At 39.9% G+C, this 19,133-nt stretch overlaps 1 protein-coding gene across 1 annotated transcript in view; it reads right to left on the bottom strand.

Moving 5' to 3' along the window:
• LOC116736269 (inositol 1,4,5-trisphosphate receptor type 2-like) overlaps window positions 1–19,133 on the bottom strand; it is a 44,673-nt gene that overhangs the window by 13,074 nt on the left and 12,466 nt on the right. Inside the window, 14 exon segments of the mRNA XM_032588648.1 lie at window positions 583–703; window positions 10,006–10,114; window positions 10,854–10,996; window positions 11,222–11,403; window positions 12,778–12,898; window positions 13,175–13,297; window positions 14,317–14,442; window positions 14,556–14,807; window positions 16,118–16,318; window positions 16,405–16,527; window positions 16,629–16,754; window positions 16,839–16,925; window positions 17,315–17,452; window positions 18,920–19,085. Coding sequence (XP_032444539.1) covers window positions 583–703; window positions 10,006–10,114; window positions 10,854–10,996; window positions 11,222–11,403; window positions 12,778–12,898; window positions 13,175–13,297; window positions 14,317–14,442; window positions 14,556–14,807; window positions 16,118–16,318; window positions 16,405–16,527; window positions 16,629–16,754; window positions 16,839–16,925; window positions 17,315–17,452; window positions 18,920–19,085 — 2,018 coding nt within the window.

Genomic DNA, 19,133 nt, shown 5'->3' with positions numbered 1-19,133 from the left:
TCAGGGGAATGTAAGTGTCCAATATCCATTCGATAGTGAATTTGTAGCAATGAAAGGAGAATGAAAACTAAATATTACTAAAATGAATAAATACTGACAAAATACTGCAGATTCTGTAGAAAGTATAATATCTGCAAAACATCTCTAAATAACTTTTGGTTTCACAATCAGACACCAATAAGCTTCCATTCTCGCCATGTATAACCTGAAGTCAGACACATCCTGAAGGTTTCATTCTGTGATATCTGAACCATTTTGCTTGAGGGGAGAAAAACTATTCAAACAAGGAAAAACATAGATTTACTTGCATTTACAAGCTCTGACTCTTTTCAGATTGTGATACCAAGTAGTAATCCCACTTTCAGGTTTTTATCTTTTGAAACAAAACCTTAATTAAGTATAAAATATTTGTCAGGGTTTTACTGTGTACAATACTTCAGAAATTACTTTAAAATGGTTTTAAAAAAATCTGCCAACATTTCCTAAACTGCACATCTCTGCTGTCATGTTAGATGCATTTGCTCCCCCTGCAGAGAGCAGTTATTTCGGTGTCTGCTGAGTTTCTTTGGGGTTTTTCAGTACCTCCCGATGACTGCTTGACAAAGCCTCCAGAAGAACTGTTTCCACTCCCACCTTCCGACTTGGAGTAAAGCTTTTGAGTTCCAAAGTAGCGAGTGAGGAGAATCTTTCTCAGCTCATTTCCCTGTGGAGGCAGGAACCATCAGATTAACATATATTCAAACTAGAATTGGACCATTTTCACATATTATTAACAGTGATGTTGTTTAAGTTGCTGAACAAAAACATTAAAAAAATACAAGGTAAGAAATCCTAATGTAAGAAGCAAGAACAATAGTGGAAATCTGATCAATTATCTCTGAGATTGCCGAGCACATTTTATTCCAATCCACCTAATGGGAACCATCACAATTATTCCACGATACATTTCTCTGGTAATGGGAATGCTGTCATGCTGCATGGCAACGCTGTTATCAACAAATAAATCAAAGATTGAGAGAGCACAGCGGTAACTGTATGTTTCAATAATGGGACTTTTATAAAACAATCTGCAATTGTTGTCTGCAAAGAAATAAAAAAGATGTTTGCCCACTTATAGATTTCTGCTGTTGCAGCATTTATGCTGAAATATTTCTCACCCCGAAACAGTTTTGGTTTTAGAATATGCAGAATATTTTAGAATATGCAGAATATTTAAAATATGCAAACTTTACTGCATTTTCAAAAGTTTGTTTAAAACTATCGAACCAGTCCGTTTGCATAAATTCAAGCGTGAAACTCGTGTCTTTACATTCTCCTTCTGGATTTTCTGGCATACTGGTCATCCAAGTCCTGTATCAGCAAACCAGGCCCAGACCATTATACCACCACCACCATGCTGGACTGTTGGTAAGATTTTCTTTTACCAAAGAAAATATCTGCCAGATATCTGGGAATATCTGTCATCTTATTGCCAGATACAATAAGATGCACATCTTCCAAAAAGTTCTCCTTTTGTGAATGTCACTTCACAAAATATTTAATATAAAGACAGGTTTGGACAAATGTGAGACAGGGTTTCCTCAATCTCCTTCTGGGGAAATATTTAGGAGAATTGACCTTAACTAAAGCCAGTTACTGCAGTACGTTATGTAGTTCTTGGTTCTGTTGTCACCTCCTGTATAAACCATTAATGTCTTGTAAGTTCAGTAGGCCGGGTTCTCCTGGGACACTGTTTCATGTGTTGTGGACAATAGCGTCCACTGCGTTTCTCTCCCAAGGTCTTCAAAACGTCTCTGTAACCTTTCCAGACTTTGTCTCATTTGTTCTTACATTTCCTTAAACCGGGGCATGATGTGATGTTTTTTGAGATCTTTTGACTTTCTCTGTGTTGTCAGATAGGTTCTGTTTAAAAGGGTTTTGGACTCTGCATGTCAGGCAGTAATCAGTTCTGGATAATAAAATTTAACACAATGTGGCTAATTACATTTAATAAGTGATTCCTGAATATTTGTGTAGACTTGAAGTTGTGAAAAACCTAAAATGCAGGCCAACCACACTACATACAGTCATGTTCTGATTGCATCTGTATGAATGAAGGTTATTTGATGTATGTATAGGAAACAGTGCACTGCACATTGTTCATTTCCTTCCATAGAAGCAGCAGGTTTGCTACAAGAGGCCATTTATTTTCCTACAATCTGCAGTTATCGTCTCTGTCCGTCTCATGTGACATTTATGGCTGATGAGCAGAAACAGGATGGAAACTGTGCATAAAGATAATCTCAGTGGTGGCTGTGTGATAAGAGAGAGGATGACTGAAAGCTGGATGGACTACTATGGAAACAATTAGTAAACATATATAATTATTGTGCAGGACAAACTATAGAGGTTGCGGGGGGGTTAATACTGGTTTCTGTGGCAACAGATATTGACACAGGTATACCAACATAGAAGATGGATAGATAAAAAAAGAGAAGTGGAACGAGATGAAGCCTCCTAGTGTTTCTATCGCAACATGTTAAAGAGAGATGGTAAGGAAAAGCTCTTGTAGACTGCAGTTTGTGATGCTGTGAAGATTCAGAAGTGCCAAACAGGTAATAGATTTTACACTTTGCAATAATTTGAATATAATACAATGTATGATAGCCAGTCTATGGAAGAGACTTCCAGAAAAGTTGCTAGTAGCTCTACTACTATAATAAGTTTCAACTAAAATAATTGAGCGCTATAGAAAAAAAAAAAAAGCTTTCATCATCAGTATTTTGTCAGTTTTAGGCACAAACAAAGTTGAAACAGAAAAGCAGATCAGCTAAACTTCCACAAACTGAGGACGGGCATAAGGAAGAGCATGTGTAGCTGATGCTCTCCGTGTCAGTAAACACTCAATCTCATCTGCAGTCAGCACAGACACTTGTCTGCCTGCACTGTCTGGCTGAGCAGCTTCACAAACACACACAGCCAAAAGAATAGTTGAGGATGAGCCATCGAACCAGTTTCTCATTTCCACACTGCACTACAGACACAATTTCAAGAATCATGATATAGTACATGACTGATTTCAAATTAAGGAATATTTGGACTTGATTTCTCTGACTGAGCCCATGCTGGCACTCAGCAGGGAAGTGAAGGTCCAACAGGAGATAGTCGAAAGGAGGAGGGGGCGATTTCTCTCTCGCTCGCCTTTCCTCTGGGCGATGCAGTCTGCTGGCTACGACTGCAGGAAGAGAGGAGAGAAGAGAAAGGGGAAGACACGATAGAGAGAACAGAGGAGAGTCAGTCCAGCCTGACTCATCTGCTTGCTGCTGCACTGACGAGAAAAACTCCAGTCGGATGATGTAAGAGCCACGAGAACGAAAGATGGAGTTAGAGGTAAAAGTGCCGACAGAAGTTAGGCAGGCTGGAGGGAGGGCAAACACAGCGGAGCAAGGAAGCAGACTGTCGTGATGTTTTAAAATGTGCACTGGCACGCCACACTGCGGTTCTGCTGTCCAGGCTGGGGATGAGCTGCCGATTCTTTTCAGTCGGCATCTCAACAGTTCGTTCCCCCCTCCCTCCTTCCTCTTGCAGAGCTCTGAGAGTCTTCTCTACACAGGAGAGAAGACTGAATTAAACAAGTACTTCTTTGGGTGGTCTGAAAACTCATGCAGGTAGCAGAGGGCAGCACTAGTGGTACCAGAGTTACTCAGTTCAAATGAGATTACATAGTTAAGCCAGAGGGAAAAAAAATCATCCAAGCAGGTTAAGGAATTTAGAAAAGGGCCAGAGAGAATGTGCCTATTTTTTTTTGTGTGTGATAGGTTCAGTCAGAAGAGACATCTCTGTGTTTGTCTTGGGATTAAGCAGACTTCAATACAGACTGTTTTTTTAACAAACTATAGGAGTCCAACTATTTCAGCATCAGTAAACACCATCCGACACTTTCTGTAAGATAAACTTTCCAACACTGAACCACCGATGGTTAATGCTATGGATGTACTATATATCAGCATTAACATCGGTATCGGCCTATCAATACTGCTGAGATAAATAAAACTGGTCTGAAAACTACTGATGTTTATTTCCATCTTGTTGCCTTTTTGGTATGTGTATCAGGAGCAGGAAGGGAGGCGCTTGACGTTGTGGTACAATGACGCAATGTAGGATTGTGGAGTGTTAAAAGCAGAAAAACAACGGCAGTGATGTGGTTGTTTTTTTCATTGTGTCAAAAAAGCAGGGAAGTGCATCTAATATCGGCGCACTTCCGACATTTATTGCGGAAAAATGTCAGTTATCCGCAATAATATCGGATGTCAATGTGGGCCCAAATTTTTGCTTTGGTGCGTTCACTATGAGCAGATCAAGGATAATAAAGGTCTCCTTAAGAATAATACAGTATGAAACATGTAAGAAGGATACTGACCAGTGACTAAACTGTTTAAAGATCAATGAAGCAACAGCATTTTTTCTTACTGGTTGACCACCTTACTGTGCTGTAATGAATAATAATTAAATTTTTATTAAAAAATGTCTACCTGATATGTTAATCCATTAAACACAGCACAATTAAGATCTCTTTTTTTTTATTTTACGGATACCATCATTGAGCTCAGCTTGCATGTGCATGTGGCCAAAAAGGACAAACTGAATGTGTATCTGATAAAATCCTGCAAGAGAAACAAACATCACGAGCTGCAGTTTTACAACTTTTTAAAGCTGCCGTCCCTCGGCACATGAAATGATTTTACCCAACAAACAAGCACATCAGCAAAACAAATTAAGCCCACATGTGAAAGCTATTGGTGATTCAGAGAAATGCAGGAGCAGCAGCATAAACAAGTATTTAGTACAAGGTTAACCACTGAGCATCTGTTAAATTGTTATTCTCTAACAATGTTAGGTTCTGACTTTATCAGGGAAAAAAAAAAAATGAAGATAGTTTGATTTAAAAGCAGGGTTTGACTGCTTGGTGCTTCAATTAACGCTAAGCATTTAGACAAAGTAAAGAGTTTTGTTTACCTATGAGACCTATGAATGAGTGTTTTTTGTGGCTCAGTGGGTCAATGGCTGGATGACCTGACCTGATGGGTCAATGAGTGGAGAAGTGGTGGAATGGGTTGGTGGGTCGATCAGTACATGGGATGGAGAGTAGCTGGGCTCAATAGGCAGATGAATGGAAGGGTGGGGCTTTGGATGGGAAAGTCAATAGGTATTTGTGGGTTGATGGCAGATGGATGAAAAGTGAAGGGGTGGGTTATTGGGTGGAGAGACTAGTGGATATATGGATAGGTTGTTTGAAGTTTTAATTGGTGGTTTGACAGTCAAATGGATGAATAAGTGAATAGAACGACCTCTGAATGGTTGGGCAATGGGGGCATGAGTTGATGGGTGAGTGACTGAGCAAATGGTTGAATGGTTGGATGGACTAGTTAGTCAATGGACAGGGGGATTGGTGGGTAGATTTTTATTTGCAAAGACAAAACTTTTTCTTTTGTCCACTTCTTTCATTTTTTTTAAGAGCACATGGAGCGATGTTTCATCACGGCCAAGTACAACAAATCGTCTGGAAAAAAAGCAGACAAAGTCCAAAGCAAATTATTCTGACAGCTCTGAACTACAGTTCTTGCTAAAAGCTAACTTATGTTTTCTGGACTTCATTAAGCCTTGCACAGTGTAGGTGTTGGTTTGAGTTTATTTATTTTTTTAATTGAATAATTTCACAAGCATATCATCTTGTGATGTGGCCTGCCGAAGATCTTCCAGATCAGCATCCACAGAGAGCTGGAAGACTCAAAGTTGTTTGTGTTTTCATGTCTACAAGCTGCATTAGCAAAACTGAGGCACATAAACAACCAGTAAGAACATGAATTAAACCTGCATGTCATCCATCCTCTTGTCAGTCATGTGCCTCTTTGAGCACAACTGGCTTAACTCACATGCAATCAGATTCAAATAACAGACCATGAACTGAGTCCAAACACTGTTCATAGTCACAATTAATCTCACTCATAGAGTCCCTAAAATGCATAATGTTCTCATCTGAAATACCAAGACTTTAACAGGCTAACAAAATGGAACAAAACATCTTTTTTCCTGGTTTTCAAAGATGTTTAATAAAAAACAAACAATAATTAAACTGACAGGCATGTGTCAAAGTACTTCTTATAATTTAGTTAATGTGAAGTATATTTGTTTTTACCCTTCGAATAGAAAGAAGGTAGATTAAAAGGACAAGAGCAGATGTTGCACATTGCATTTACATCTTATTACTAAGTTATTGATTCTTCATAGTGGGCAAACTTCACGCTTATTTTTAGCTAATTTAAACAGTTAACAGGCTCATTGTGAAGGAGTTTCAGGAGCTTAAGCAGACTCTGTGCTCTGTGAGCATTTCCACATTCAATATGTAGACTTCTTTTGCAAAGTCACGTCCAGGCCAGACAACCAACATGTGCTAATCCCTCATCACCATGGAGACCAATGTATAAACCTCACCTAACAGACACCTGACTAATAGATTGAGGGAAATGAAGACAGAAAGGAGGAGAGATCACCTCTTCAGATCAAACAGTGGCAGTAAATCTTGCCATTAACAGCAAATAGATTTTTAAACAACTTTTGAGTACTTTCTGGTTTGCAGGCTTCAACAGCATAACAGCTCCATATTTAGCCCAGACGTGTCCCAGTTTAAACTTTTCTGATTTTAACCCAGCACTGCTGCGTCAGCCTAAATACATGTGAAGGCTTGAACTGTATAGCAGTCACATTTACTACACCTGTCTGCCCTACTGCATCTAGAAAAATAAGCTACAGCGCACCGGGACTCCCATCCCCTCTAGTTATACGACAGCCAAAAGGGGGAAAACTCTGCAGGATGAGTTCACACCGAGACAGCCAGCATTGCAGGGATCGCATGTGCTTGAGCAAGGCTTTAGCTCTACATGCATGCATGTAATGCACTTAGCATCAAGACGGTGGTAATCTGTAAATCTGCTTTGCCTTTGGGTGAGTTGGTGTGAAACCTGGCAAGCACAGAGGTGGGACAGATGCACCCACAAAAAGGCAGACAGTGTGTGAATGACAGGAGGAGAGTGTGAGATAGGAGGGACAAGAAAACCTGAGAGAGTGATCTATATTACATAAGCAGCTTTTTCGGTCTACTGTAAACAAGAAGATGTGTACTGTACACAAGACAACACGTGGCACAGCTGTACGTAAAACTGGACACATAAAGCACAAATTTAGTAAAATTAAGTTGGCTTACATTAATGTTAAAAGAAAATCGAAATTGAAGCAGTAAAATTTCAAGGTTTATAACACTTTTTCAGATTAAGTCATCCTGTTGTCCGCTGCTGAAAGCTTGTGGCTGACTGCTAAGCTAATGCTTTGCAAAGTTTCTTGGATCTGAAATGAGCCAGTTTAGTGCAATTGGTACCAACGTATGAGGCTGGTGTCGGTATCAAGAAATTCCAAAGTTTTAGGAAGAAACTGTTTCAAAATGAAAAAATGGTCACATGTGATCCCAAAGGTTTAATCCGACCTTCTCCCACCTGGTTTTGCATAAAACCAATTTGTTGGGAAATATTTCTTATTAAGGTAAGGAGTTACAGGATTCATGTTAAGCTTCTGGCTGCAGGCTAGCAACCAGAACAAACGCATCAACGAATAAGTGTTGCTCTATTGAGAACAGAACAGTAAACAGGAATAATGTACTGCACAATGTGCTCTTCAAAGTGAACACTAATTTTTTTGTGGGTATTGTTAAAAATATTAGTGTTAGACCACTTCAGTAATACACACTAATATGCAGAGTACATGTTCTGATGAATGTAGTAGTTGTGAGTCTAACAAATATTGAAGTAAATAAGATTTTCCCCATTTATGTAAAAAAATCTGATAATGTATTAAACTAAAAAAGTATATTAATGTATTCTACATGCAACTGGTTAATGTGGTTATAGAGTGAAAATGTTAGAAGAGCCTAGATTTGGTGCATTTAATGAAAATTTTAAAAAATAATTTTGGTTTGAAATGTGCATTAACAATCATAGCTGATAATGGAAAAAAAACTTTCCAATTCACTTATTCGGCCAAATGACTGACGCAAATCTAAAGCATAGTGTAATCCTTTAAAGAAACCTGAATAAAGACTATTTTATTTAACTCAATGCTGTGTAATTTCTTGGGTCCAGCATCAGTGCACTTTATCAAACATTCTTTTAAACATTTTCTTCGAAATAAAATCTCCTGCACCCTGGATATCTTCAGGGCAAGTTGGAGCACAAACATTTACACAGGATCCCTTATCTGACGGCTCAAACAAGCACCGCGCTGGGCGACTGCCCGTGTTCCCCTCATGTTGTCCACCCAGCCACGATCTGGGCAAACGCAGGTCAGGGTCTGGGTGGGACGAGATAGAGAGAAAAAGCAGGACGCGAGGACAGAATGCGACTAACTGAGACTAAGCATCAAACGAGGAGGAGGGGGGAGAGAGAGAGCAAACAGAGGAGCGAGAGAGTGCGCAGAGAGGGAGAACGTGAGGCTCCACGTGATTCTGGCTCAGCCACTGCAGGCTGTTACGTAACCGCACCCCCTGCCCTGTCTCCTCATGGACTGAGCAGACTCTCTCCTATCCCTCACCCGGCAGACGCTGCCCGCTTCCTCCCCCCTCCTCCCTCTCACATGGCTCCTCACATGGCTCCTCTCCTTTCTCTCTCTCTCACTCACTTCTCCACCCACTCATTGTACCCCAGGGGAGCCACCAGCCTCAGCTGCCTAAGCTGTCACTCTGTGTCTCTCTGCTTCTGTTTTTTTTTCTTTTTTTGTTTGTCTGCCGCTCCCTCTCTCATTATTTCTATCAGTCGCCGTCCTCTCCCTCCTTCTCAGCCTCTCGTGCTGTGAAGCAGCAGCTCCACACTCAGGGCAGAAGGGAAACGACAAAGAGAGGCTACAAACGTACTCACGAACACCCACACAAAGTGACATTTTACAGATTGTTACTGCACCGTCTGGCGTCTAGGATGAGCCACGCTGCTTTTAAAAGGTGACTCTCTTTCCCATCTTGATTCCTTCTGATCCTTTTTTTTCACACAACTGCTTGAGCTTGGGGGGGGGACTTCACAGAGAGCACAAACTGAGAAAGGAAAACCAATACTGGCAGGAATGCATTCTTTTGACAGCTAATTCAGTAATCCCAACTTTTAAGACAATAATCTGACTTGCAAATTAAAAACTCCAATGTCTTTCAGGGTTCTTTGCACAGTGTTAATGACCAGCTTTCAATTCATATTTCTTAAAGTTTACTAAAGTTTACTATTAATTTACTGCAGATATCCTTACAGTCTTTAGTTTTAAGTACGAAACCTTCAAGCAAGGAGAGACAGATGCATGGATGGACAGATAGATGGATGAAGGAACAGATGAATGTACAGACAGAGAGACTAATTGATAACTAGATAGATATTCATAGTCGCACTTTCATATATAAGCAGATGTGAAAATTTCTTGAATTCTACACTTTTCCAAAATGCAGAAATCCCAGTTATTGCACGAGCCTTCAATAGTAACCAGAGTGCACAGAAGCATGCCCATGCACTTCTTTAAACCCTGTTTACCAACTCTTGCCGCTCACTCGTCAGGCCGACGGGAGGTTCAGCAGGACACGGGGTCCTGTCCTCCCTCCTCTCGCTGCAGTATTGATTTGTTTGTTCAGTGCTTGCCCCCCACCTTGTCCTCCTCCCATCGCTTCCCTCTTTTCCTTCTTCTCCTTCTCAGTGTGAACGTGAGCTCAAGTGCCTCCCTGGCTTATGTAACGCGGGCAAACCCGCAGAATACTGATGAGGAGAATCACAGCTCCGGGCCGAAACAACCGGGGAGAAAACAAGGACTCCGTTGCACTACCGACGGCATTATTGCCACGTGAAGACATGCCTATATCAAAATTTTAAGTACTTAACGTAATTAATGCATTTTGAAAGGATGGAAGAACAAACTGCAAAAAAAACAAGAAACAGCAGGTGAAGTACTTACAGATTCCTGAAAACTTTCCTTCTTCTCCATCATCTCTCTGATGGTCTCCAGGATCTTTATACACAGCTTTTCCTCTTGCTCCATAAGCTTCTTGGTGTGTTTTATTAATCTGGCAAAGAGAGATCAGGGAAATGTTGTCTTGTTTATAATTGTATTAATTGTTTTTATCTTGTAACCAGGTTGCTATGTATTGCAAATTTTTTTGCCCAGGTCCCTCTTGAAAATGAGATCTAGATCTCAACGGGGTTTACCTGGTTAAATAAAGGAATGTAATTGATTCCTACAAGTGCAGCAAAAATCTCATAAGACAAACCAATTCCTGATCACCACAGATGGCGTGTTTTAAAGAGCAGCAGAAGAAGAGTGGAATTTGTGATAGTTTTATAGAATGTTAAGAGAATCCTAATGTAACAATGCAAAAACAATTTGTGTATTTACATTTTCACTTTAAAAAAGTAGAAATTCATCTTATTTTTTACTCATTAAATTGGAATTTTGTGTAACAACTCAGCACAAAGTAGGGTTTAATAGTGGAGCAGAAGGGAAAGGTACAAGGTTTTTAATATTTCTTACAAATAAAAAAATTGAAAGGTGACACTTCCAACAACATTACATCATCAAACAGCAATACTGCGGTCAGATCTCCATCACAGACCGAATGTCTATCGTTTCTACCATGTACTGTGCATACCACACATTATCTTCACAGTTACACACCCCATTGAGTAAAATCCCACCTTTGCAAGCAATTGAACCAGTCTTTCAAAACAGTTTGTGTATTTTATTTTCAGCAAGGTAAGGTAAATTAGTTTGGACAGTTTTATTTATTATTTTCGACAGCTACTTACTTGGACATAAAGGCTCCACTCTCACAGCGTAACCGAGCAGCCTCTGGAAACAGCAGCTCAGGACTTTGCAGAACATCCACCAGAACAGAAAATTCTGCTTGAACCCTCGGACAGAACTGATCCTCCAAATACGACACAACCCCCTTAAAAAAGAGCCAGAGACATAGAAAGATGCAGCTGGACAGTGCTGGTGAACATGTACGAAGTCTTTGTGAAGTTATTTGAACTCCACTTCATACAATTTAAACATCTAATCAACTAGGAATGCAATCTTAAAACTTGATGAACATGTTAGAAAATTGAAAACTGAGAGCTAAAGCTTAGCAACTACAATGTGTTAGACTTCTAGTCCAAATAAGCCACCACACCTGTAGTTTCTCAATGATGTTCTTGTAGTCGGGGCTACCCAGAGGCTCTTTGCGAGGTCGTGAACGTGCAGAGGTCCTCCAGTCTTTTGCTGCTCGCTGCACCGCATTGGTGTGGACATTAAGAGACAGAGCGTTGACCTGACTGTCCAGATCGACTGGGATGGGTATGGAGCGGGCTTTAGCTGAGGACAGAACAAAACAGAGATAAACGCGATAAAGATAAAGAGACACACATGGTCATTTTTCATCTGAAGTTTATGCACAAACCATGGGCAAGAATGTGACGTTAATTGGGGCCATTTTATGATACGTATGAGTTTTTTGTTTTCAGAGCTGAATGATTGTGCAACAAATTATAAAAACTAGATGCTCAGGTTTAAATTCACTGTGAATTTTCTCGATCCGCACAGAGTCAACAAGTTACACCCACACCAAACAAACACATATGAACCATGCAGACTGTCCATCATGTCATGAAAGACCTGGTGTTGTTTCCAGAACCAGAACTAAACAAAGTGATGCAGCACTTAGTTTCTATGCTTCTTGATGATGGAACGAACTCACTGAAAGCCTAAGTTGTGCAGAAACCACTGGTTCCAATAAATCATGCCTTTTGTTTACACCACTCGATTGATGACACTGACGAATCAACTGTTGTGTGATCACTGACGAGTGATGGACTGAAAATTGGGTTTAAATTTGAAAATTAAACTTTAAATATAAATTTAAATCTGCATTTTAACACTGGTTTACGCTTTTCCAATGGTTCTATTAGACATACTGAGGTCTCTTTTTAAGCAAAACTTAAAAGGTTTGTTATTTTCTATTTGTCTTTCCTCTGATGTGATCTAAAGATCCTGTAAAGTTGAAAAATGGTCTTCTGGTAAACACTGGCATATTGACAGAAATATTAATATGCACTTTCTGTGTAATAAACACAATAAATGATCAAATCTTTGCATTTCCTTTTGTATGAATAGTGCTATATAAATAAATTTGCCCTGCCTTTTACAAGCAGATTCAAATAAATTTAAATAACCATAAATATCGCTAAAGTTTGATTATGCCACCAGGAATTGGTTTGCCAAGGCTCTCGCTCTTGCCTGCCCCCCCAACTTGCATGGCACTTGATCTCGACGTGGTGGCCCCACATAGAGGGGAGTCTAGCTGCAGCCCAGCTGAGCTCCAGCAGCCAAAGTGTGACCAGCAGGTGCTCTACATGATCTCCCGCCCCTCAGATTTCTATGAGGATGTTCTGGTCTCCCTAATACAGGCGAGGTTTGCCTCCTGATGTCGTCAGCAATGTCATCAGGATCACTTAATTGCTTTTAGTCTGACTGCACCCCAAACCACCAATTGAGGAGACTCAGACATCTGATCAAGATGCCCAATGTCCGGCTTCCTTTGGAGGTTTTCCAGCCGTTTCCAGGCCCCAGGGGGGACCCAGAACTTGCTGGAGATCTATGTATCCGATCTGTCCTGGAAAGGCTAGGAGGCGTACGGATGCTGATGGATACTTAAGTGTATTTGTCAACTTTTTCTCCATCAAGACTCACCGACATCAGCCAGCGCCTTGATACAGGTCTCAATGTTGCTCTTCTGAGCTGAATTAATCCCCTTAAGGTTGTAGATTCTGAAAGCTGACTGGAGCAGCTTGATGAAAGTAGACTGGTTATTCTGTAAAAAAACAAAAGAACACAAGATGCTATTCTTTTACAAAGGGCAAAAGTGCAGACAAATCTATATAAAAGAATATCAGGAACACACCAACAGCGGAACTGACAGGACTAATCTGTACAGACTGTACGAAACAACCGCAGTAAGTGCTCTAAATTTAAAACGTCTGCTAGGAAAATCCCAGGTGAATGTGCAGTGACAAAAGAAGCCTGTGGCTGAAATACTGCTACCATGGAGAAGCAAAAAGCTGCCGCATGTTTGACATGAACAGAGTACCTGCAGCATGGAGTAGTTCACAGAGAACGGTGACTCAAAGAAACTCCTGATGATGGCCATCACTGTCTCTGTCACATACTTGTCCAGGGGATCTGGGCGGTTACGCTCCGTAGTGTTGCACATCTTTAACACAAAAGCAAAAGGATATGAACCAGTCTGAAACAGTCATGTTTCACTTCTCGGAAAGTCCAACGCAGAAGCATTCTTATAATTTGATCTTGAACATAATTTTGCAATGGAAGAAAAAGAATTGTGGTAAACTGCAAGCAGGACCTCTAATGACTTTCTTTCGTCTATGGTTTCCATCTTGCCACTGTGCAATAATGTCCAAGGTTTGGGGCACAACTAATAGTGTCCTGTCAACAAATTCCTTATCATGAGCTATGGGTCTTTGCAATTTCTCCAGAGTTACTCTGGGTTTTTTGGCTGCTTCTCTGATTAATGCCATTTACATTTTAAGATGGAAATTAACAGAGCTCTGCAAGATGTTCAGAACTTAGGAGATTGGTTTTAGAAACTAATCCTGGCTTAAATTTTATTCAACTTTATTCTATGATGGATTTGCATAATTAGATGTTTACACAATATGTTATAAATGGATGATTAGTGCACTATTACTGTAAGCAATATGGATATTGCAAGATAACTGTCCCGTGCTAGCCACTTCTTTAAGCAGCAGCCATTCGGATGTTAAACAGACGCAACATTTTCAATAAAACTTTGTTATGGAGATGGAAATATGGACTCATTGCTTTTTCTCAAACCAGAAAGACGTTATTACTGTTAAGTAAATGTATGTATGTCATATCGTCATCTCAAAATTTGGAAATATTACTGTATAGCACATGTTTTCTTAATCGTTTAGGCTTATTTAAAGGATAAACCTTTAGATTTTCATGTGCAAAAAATAAAACCATCTATTACTTTCCTTCTGCTTCACAATTATGCATTACTTCATATTGCTCAATCACATAAAATCCTGATAATAAGAATAGAAGCTTATGGTTGTAATGCTAAAAAAAAAAAAGGTTCATAGAATAGGCCCTGCATGTCAGCAGAAGAAACATTGATGAATGTTGAAATGTTTACTGCCTCATTAGGAAAAAATAAATAGTGTGACCTTTCTGTGTGAGTTTTCTTACAGTGGCCATGTCGACCAGGAAGTTTTCAAATAGCCTCCAGATATGAGAAGACGTGTAGATCTCCTTCATTTCCACTTCAGTGTCCACATAGCAGTGATTCACAAAATTCACATATGAAGTTTTAACCTTTGGAGGACACAGAATTAAGACGTTTCCAGATAAAATAAAAAAAAACAGAAACCAAAATGTGTCAAAGATTAATCTACAAAGAAAATAAAATCACAATAATGAACCTTTACCTCTGGCACACAGTTGACATCAGTGATCACTTTAACAATGTCATCCAGTGGCAACAGCGAGTTGCACTTCAGCTCAGTGTAGACATTCTTGCCCTCGGTGCAGGCGGCCAGCAGGTCTACGAGCGTGTTGTGGTACGCCAGGGATCCGTTCTCATCTGCCCGCTCCTGCTCAGAGGCCATCATCTGCAGCAGCACCGAGAACGACGAGCGGTCGTTGTAGAAGACCAGCACATCCTCACCTGCATTCACCAACTGGTTGGACAAACAGAAAAAGAGCAAGAAGCAGATACAGAGGTTTACATTTCATATTTACAAACTTTCCAACTCTAGGTCTACCTAAATCAATTCAAATCTGTTTGAAAAACTTAAAAGTTTACAATGAATGATGTAGTGCTGAAGCTATCCATGTCTGGTCTGGGTGAAATACTGGATGGACAAACTGGTGCTACAACTATGACAGCATCTCACTGGCTGAAGAGCTCAACAATTTTTTTTGAGAAACTGATGTTAAGACGCTTCAGCCTAAGCCTTCCTTCCTCCTTTGACCTGCACTAACAGGTCCAACAGATATATGGAAGATTGCATTTATGACACTTTTCAAACATCTGTAAGCCATCTGGAATCAGAAACAGTTATTTCAGGATGTTTGTGGATTTCAGCTCTGATTTCAATACTATCCTCCCTGAAAACCAAATCAAAACCAATGCTGACCCTGGATGACCCTCACCCACCTCCAGATGATCCTGAGGATCCTCAAAAAAAGAAAAAAAACAACCAAGTGATGAGCTGCTGCTGTTGTCCTTTTTCAGAGCTACCATGAAGAGCATTTTAACAAACTGAATCACTATTTGGTAAGCTAAGACTGCGGGGGGGGGGAAACCCTCCACCAAAAAACACTGGATGTTCTCTCCCCTCCATCGCTAGCAGACTTTCTCTCTCTAGAGCCAACAACATCTTAAAGGACTATTCCCACCCGTCTTACCATCTGTTTGAACTGCTACCCTCTGGCAGATATTTCAGATCTATAACTTCACAGTTCAATAACAGTTTGTTTCTCACTGCAGTAAGGCTCCATATATGATAGCGCCATTATATTGTTGTGATGTAATATGACTGTAAACATTTGCTACCTCGTTCATGTCATATGGCAGAATAATTTGACTTTTCTGTCTAGTTTCTTCTTGTTTTTGTTGTTGGAACTCATCTTACTTGGTTACTGATAAATTGGTGTATGCCTTGTACATAGTAGTGTGTGTGTGTGTGCGTGTGTCTGTGTGTGATGTAGCCTTTACTGATAGATTCTCATAGGAGAAGTACTCTTAATTCTATTACATTGTTTCTGTGTCCATATTTGTATCTCCACAGATTTCTCATGGAGACAAGAACATTTTCATGGTTTGTATTTCCAGATTTTACTCCCTTTTGCATGCTTAATCTGAAAATATCTTGATCCAATTTAACACCTTTTAAGAAGGTGTGGGACCCTCACAACATCCTGCATGCATAAATACTGGGTCCAAATCACCTTGTGAGCATGTGACATGCCACATTTAAATTTCTACCTCAGTCATGACTTTGTCCTGACACTTCTTCATGTACTTCCCGTCACATTTCACGATCGTTTGCAAAAACTTGAGGTACTGAACGTGACGTCCATGGGTCTCGATGCAGTGGACGAAATGGTGGACCACGCGGTCGCTGATCTCATTGCACAGCTGATTGTTGTTCATGAAGATGTGACGCATCGTCTCGGCTTCCAGTAGCTAGCAAAAAGCAGGCATAATGGTTTTAAGAAGAAATTATTTTAAACTGTCTATACTTAGTAAAGCAAAAAGTGAAGTGAACAAACCCCAGGAGTGAGGAAGAGGTTCAGGTGTTTGTGTAGCAGAACTTGATTTTCTGGATTTCCTTTGCAAAAGTTTTGCAAAAAGCTATGAGCCAGCTTCATGATCTCATTCATCTTCTCATCATTCTGAAAGAAGCCACACAAATAAAGTTAAAGACATTTGGGGGATCAAACAGAAACACCAACAATAACTGCGTGTTGATGGAGATGTTAATGTTGGTTCTCACCTTTTCGTAGGGGATCTGCAGCAGCTCCAGCACCACAGTGTGGGCTCCCATGTTCTTCAGCAGCCTCTGCAGCTGCAAACGGTTCTTTTTACTCACACAACACAGCCGACTGAAGCGCTCCAGGATCTAATGATGGGAGACAGAAATCTTTTCCAAAAAAATACCAAAAACTGGGCAGTCAGAACGGCAAAATGAAGACATGAAACTCACACATTTTAGTACTTCATAGTTGTTTTCTTGGTTACTATCCATCTGAGGTTTGTTTTCCCCATCTTGCACCGGACTCAGAACAGCATCCTGGAGGAGGAAGGTGGACACTGTGAGCTTGATAATTTTCCAACTAAGCCAAAATGAATACAGACAATATAGCCACATACTGTCTGTAGCTAACTGATAGAACATAGTATAAAAATAACAAAAATAAGACTGTAAAAAAGACTTAAAAACTTAGCATATTGTGAGTGCTTTCTAAATATTTGCAATTAATTTTCCGTAACAGTGTAACTATGATTCTGTCTCAATCTTTGAATTATTTGATAATGAATTTTATTCATCGTTTTAAAAGTTATAACAGCTTTTTTCCTATTAAATTAAATCATAATTTGAAAACTGTCATTTGCATTTAATGTGGTGATTTTTGGACAGCAGGTAAGCATCTACACGTTGGGCTCTTCACTCTGCCTTACCCCTAACTCGTCATTGCCGTAGATTCCACTTTTCTCCACCCACAGCTCCGACTTCTCCACAGTCAGACGCAGCTTGTCCAGGTCTTCCTTGATCTGTGTATAGTTGAGCACATCCTGCTCTGAAACAAGGAGCTGAACCTGAAATTACAGAAAAAAGGAAAATCAGAGACAAAATGTTTTTATGCATCCCTATTGAAGTGGCCCCATTCCTGAAACAAAACCAGTTTTCATTTGAGTTGAGAAGAAGTCCCTTCACTAATCCATTAATTGGACTGAACAATGAAAAAAAAAGGTGGGGAATTATAGGGATCAGGTGCAGCTTGCAAAAGCTATGCAGGTGTTTTATCTGTGTTTCATTGATGAGTGGAATTTTATAAACGTACATAATTGTATTTTTAGAGCATTGAACAATTGCTCCGTCTTCTCTGGTCTTGGTATCATTGTTCAGTCAGGTATGTTTTCCACCAATGTCACATCAGGAAAAGTCCAGGGCCTGACAGGATCACAGCAGAATCCTTAAAGTCTGTGCAGAACAACTCTGTGATATTTTATAGAACCGATTAACCCGTTTTTTATTCAGCAGAAGGTTCCCAAGCTTTGTAGAGAATCTATAATTGTACCCATGGCAAAAAAAAGCCTAATCTCCAAAAGGGCCTAATTATTTTGAGCTGATGGCTTTGCACTCTATTGCTATGAAAAGCTTTGAGTACATGGCCAGCTTGACCTTTTGCAGTTTTCTTACCAGCCTCACAGAGGAGCAGAGGGCACAACTGTCACTGTTTAATTATCTGCCCAAGCATCTTGAGGGCACAATAACCCAGGCGAGACTTTTGATAGTGGGTTTGACGTCGGTTTTTACTATAATTCAACCCCACAGTTTGGTGACATATAGGCGGCAACAGTGTCCTATCCAGAAAACAGTCAGGTCAGGCGTGTCTTCTCCTCTTTTTGAATATTTTAAATGCAAATGCCTTTGAAAACAACCTCATCCTCAAGTATGTAGATGACACTTTTATTGTCAGCGTTCTGCAAGATGGAAACCTGTTGACGATTACTTGCTGTGTGATAAACATTACCTGAAGTTAAATATTAGCAAAACAAAAGACTTGGTCACAGAAGACAGGAAAACTCCCCAACTTGCTGTAATCAATGGATCTCTAGAGATGACTGTGTATAGCTACAGGTACCTGGTAACTACTGCAGACACTTCTCTCTAGTTTAACCAATAAACTGCAGCAGTTTACAAGAAGAGCAAAAAAAAAAACAAATTTTAAAGATCCTTTGTTGAGTCTTTTTTAACCTTTGGTTTTACAGCTTTCTTTGACAACTTGTTCTTGAAAAATAAAAACTGTCTGTTCAATATAGTTAAAAACATTAAGAAAAATAATTGCCATTCAACAGCACACCTTGTTTGACACATTTTGTCCAATGTTGCAACAGTTTTATTCCCTGTTGATTATTATTAAGTGAGGTAAATGTGTTGACATATGTGGATTATGCCTTTACTGTTTTTGACTGATGCTATGCACCAAATTCAGTAAGAAACTGAAGAATAACCACTCTGTAAATTATTGGGAATGTCCCAATTATGCATTTATTGTGTACCTGTTTAAAGGCCTGCAGCATCTCAGCTCTCTGACTGAAGTGTTTGAAGATGAGCTGCAGCGATCCAGAGACCAGAGGCGGATAATCTTGCATGATGAGATGAATGAGAACCCTCAAAAATGTGCGGCCACCTTCATCATCAAGCTCTAACACGCTTAATTCAGAGCTACAGAACACAAAAGTAGACTTGTATGAATGTTGGACACCGTATGGA

This window comes from Xiphophorus hellerii, chromosome 2, assembly GCF_003331165.1.
Source record: "Xiphophorus hellerii strain 12219 chromosome 2, Xiphophorus_hellerii-4.1, whole genome shotgun sequence".
In the NCBI taxonomy this organism is placed as follows: Eukaryota; Metazoa; Chordata; class Actinopteri; order Cyprinodontiformes; family Poeciliidae; genus Xiphophorus; species Xiphophorus hellerii.
This window is presented reverse-complemented; position numbering and strand designations above follow the sequence as displayed.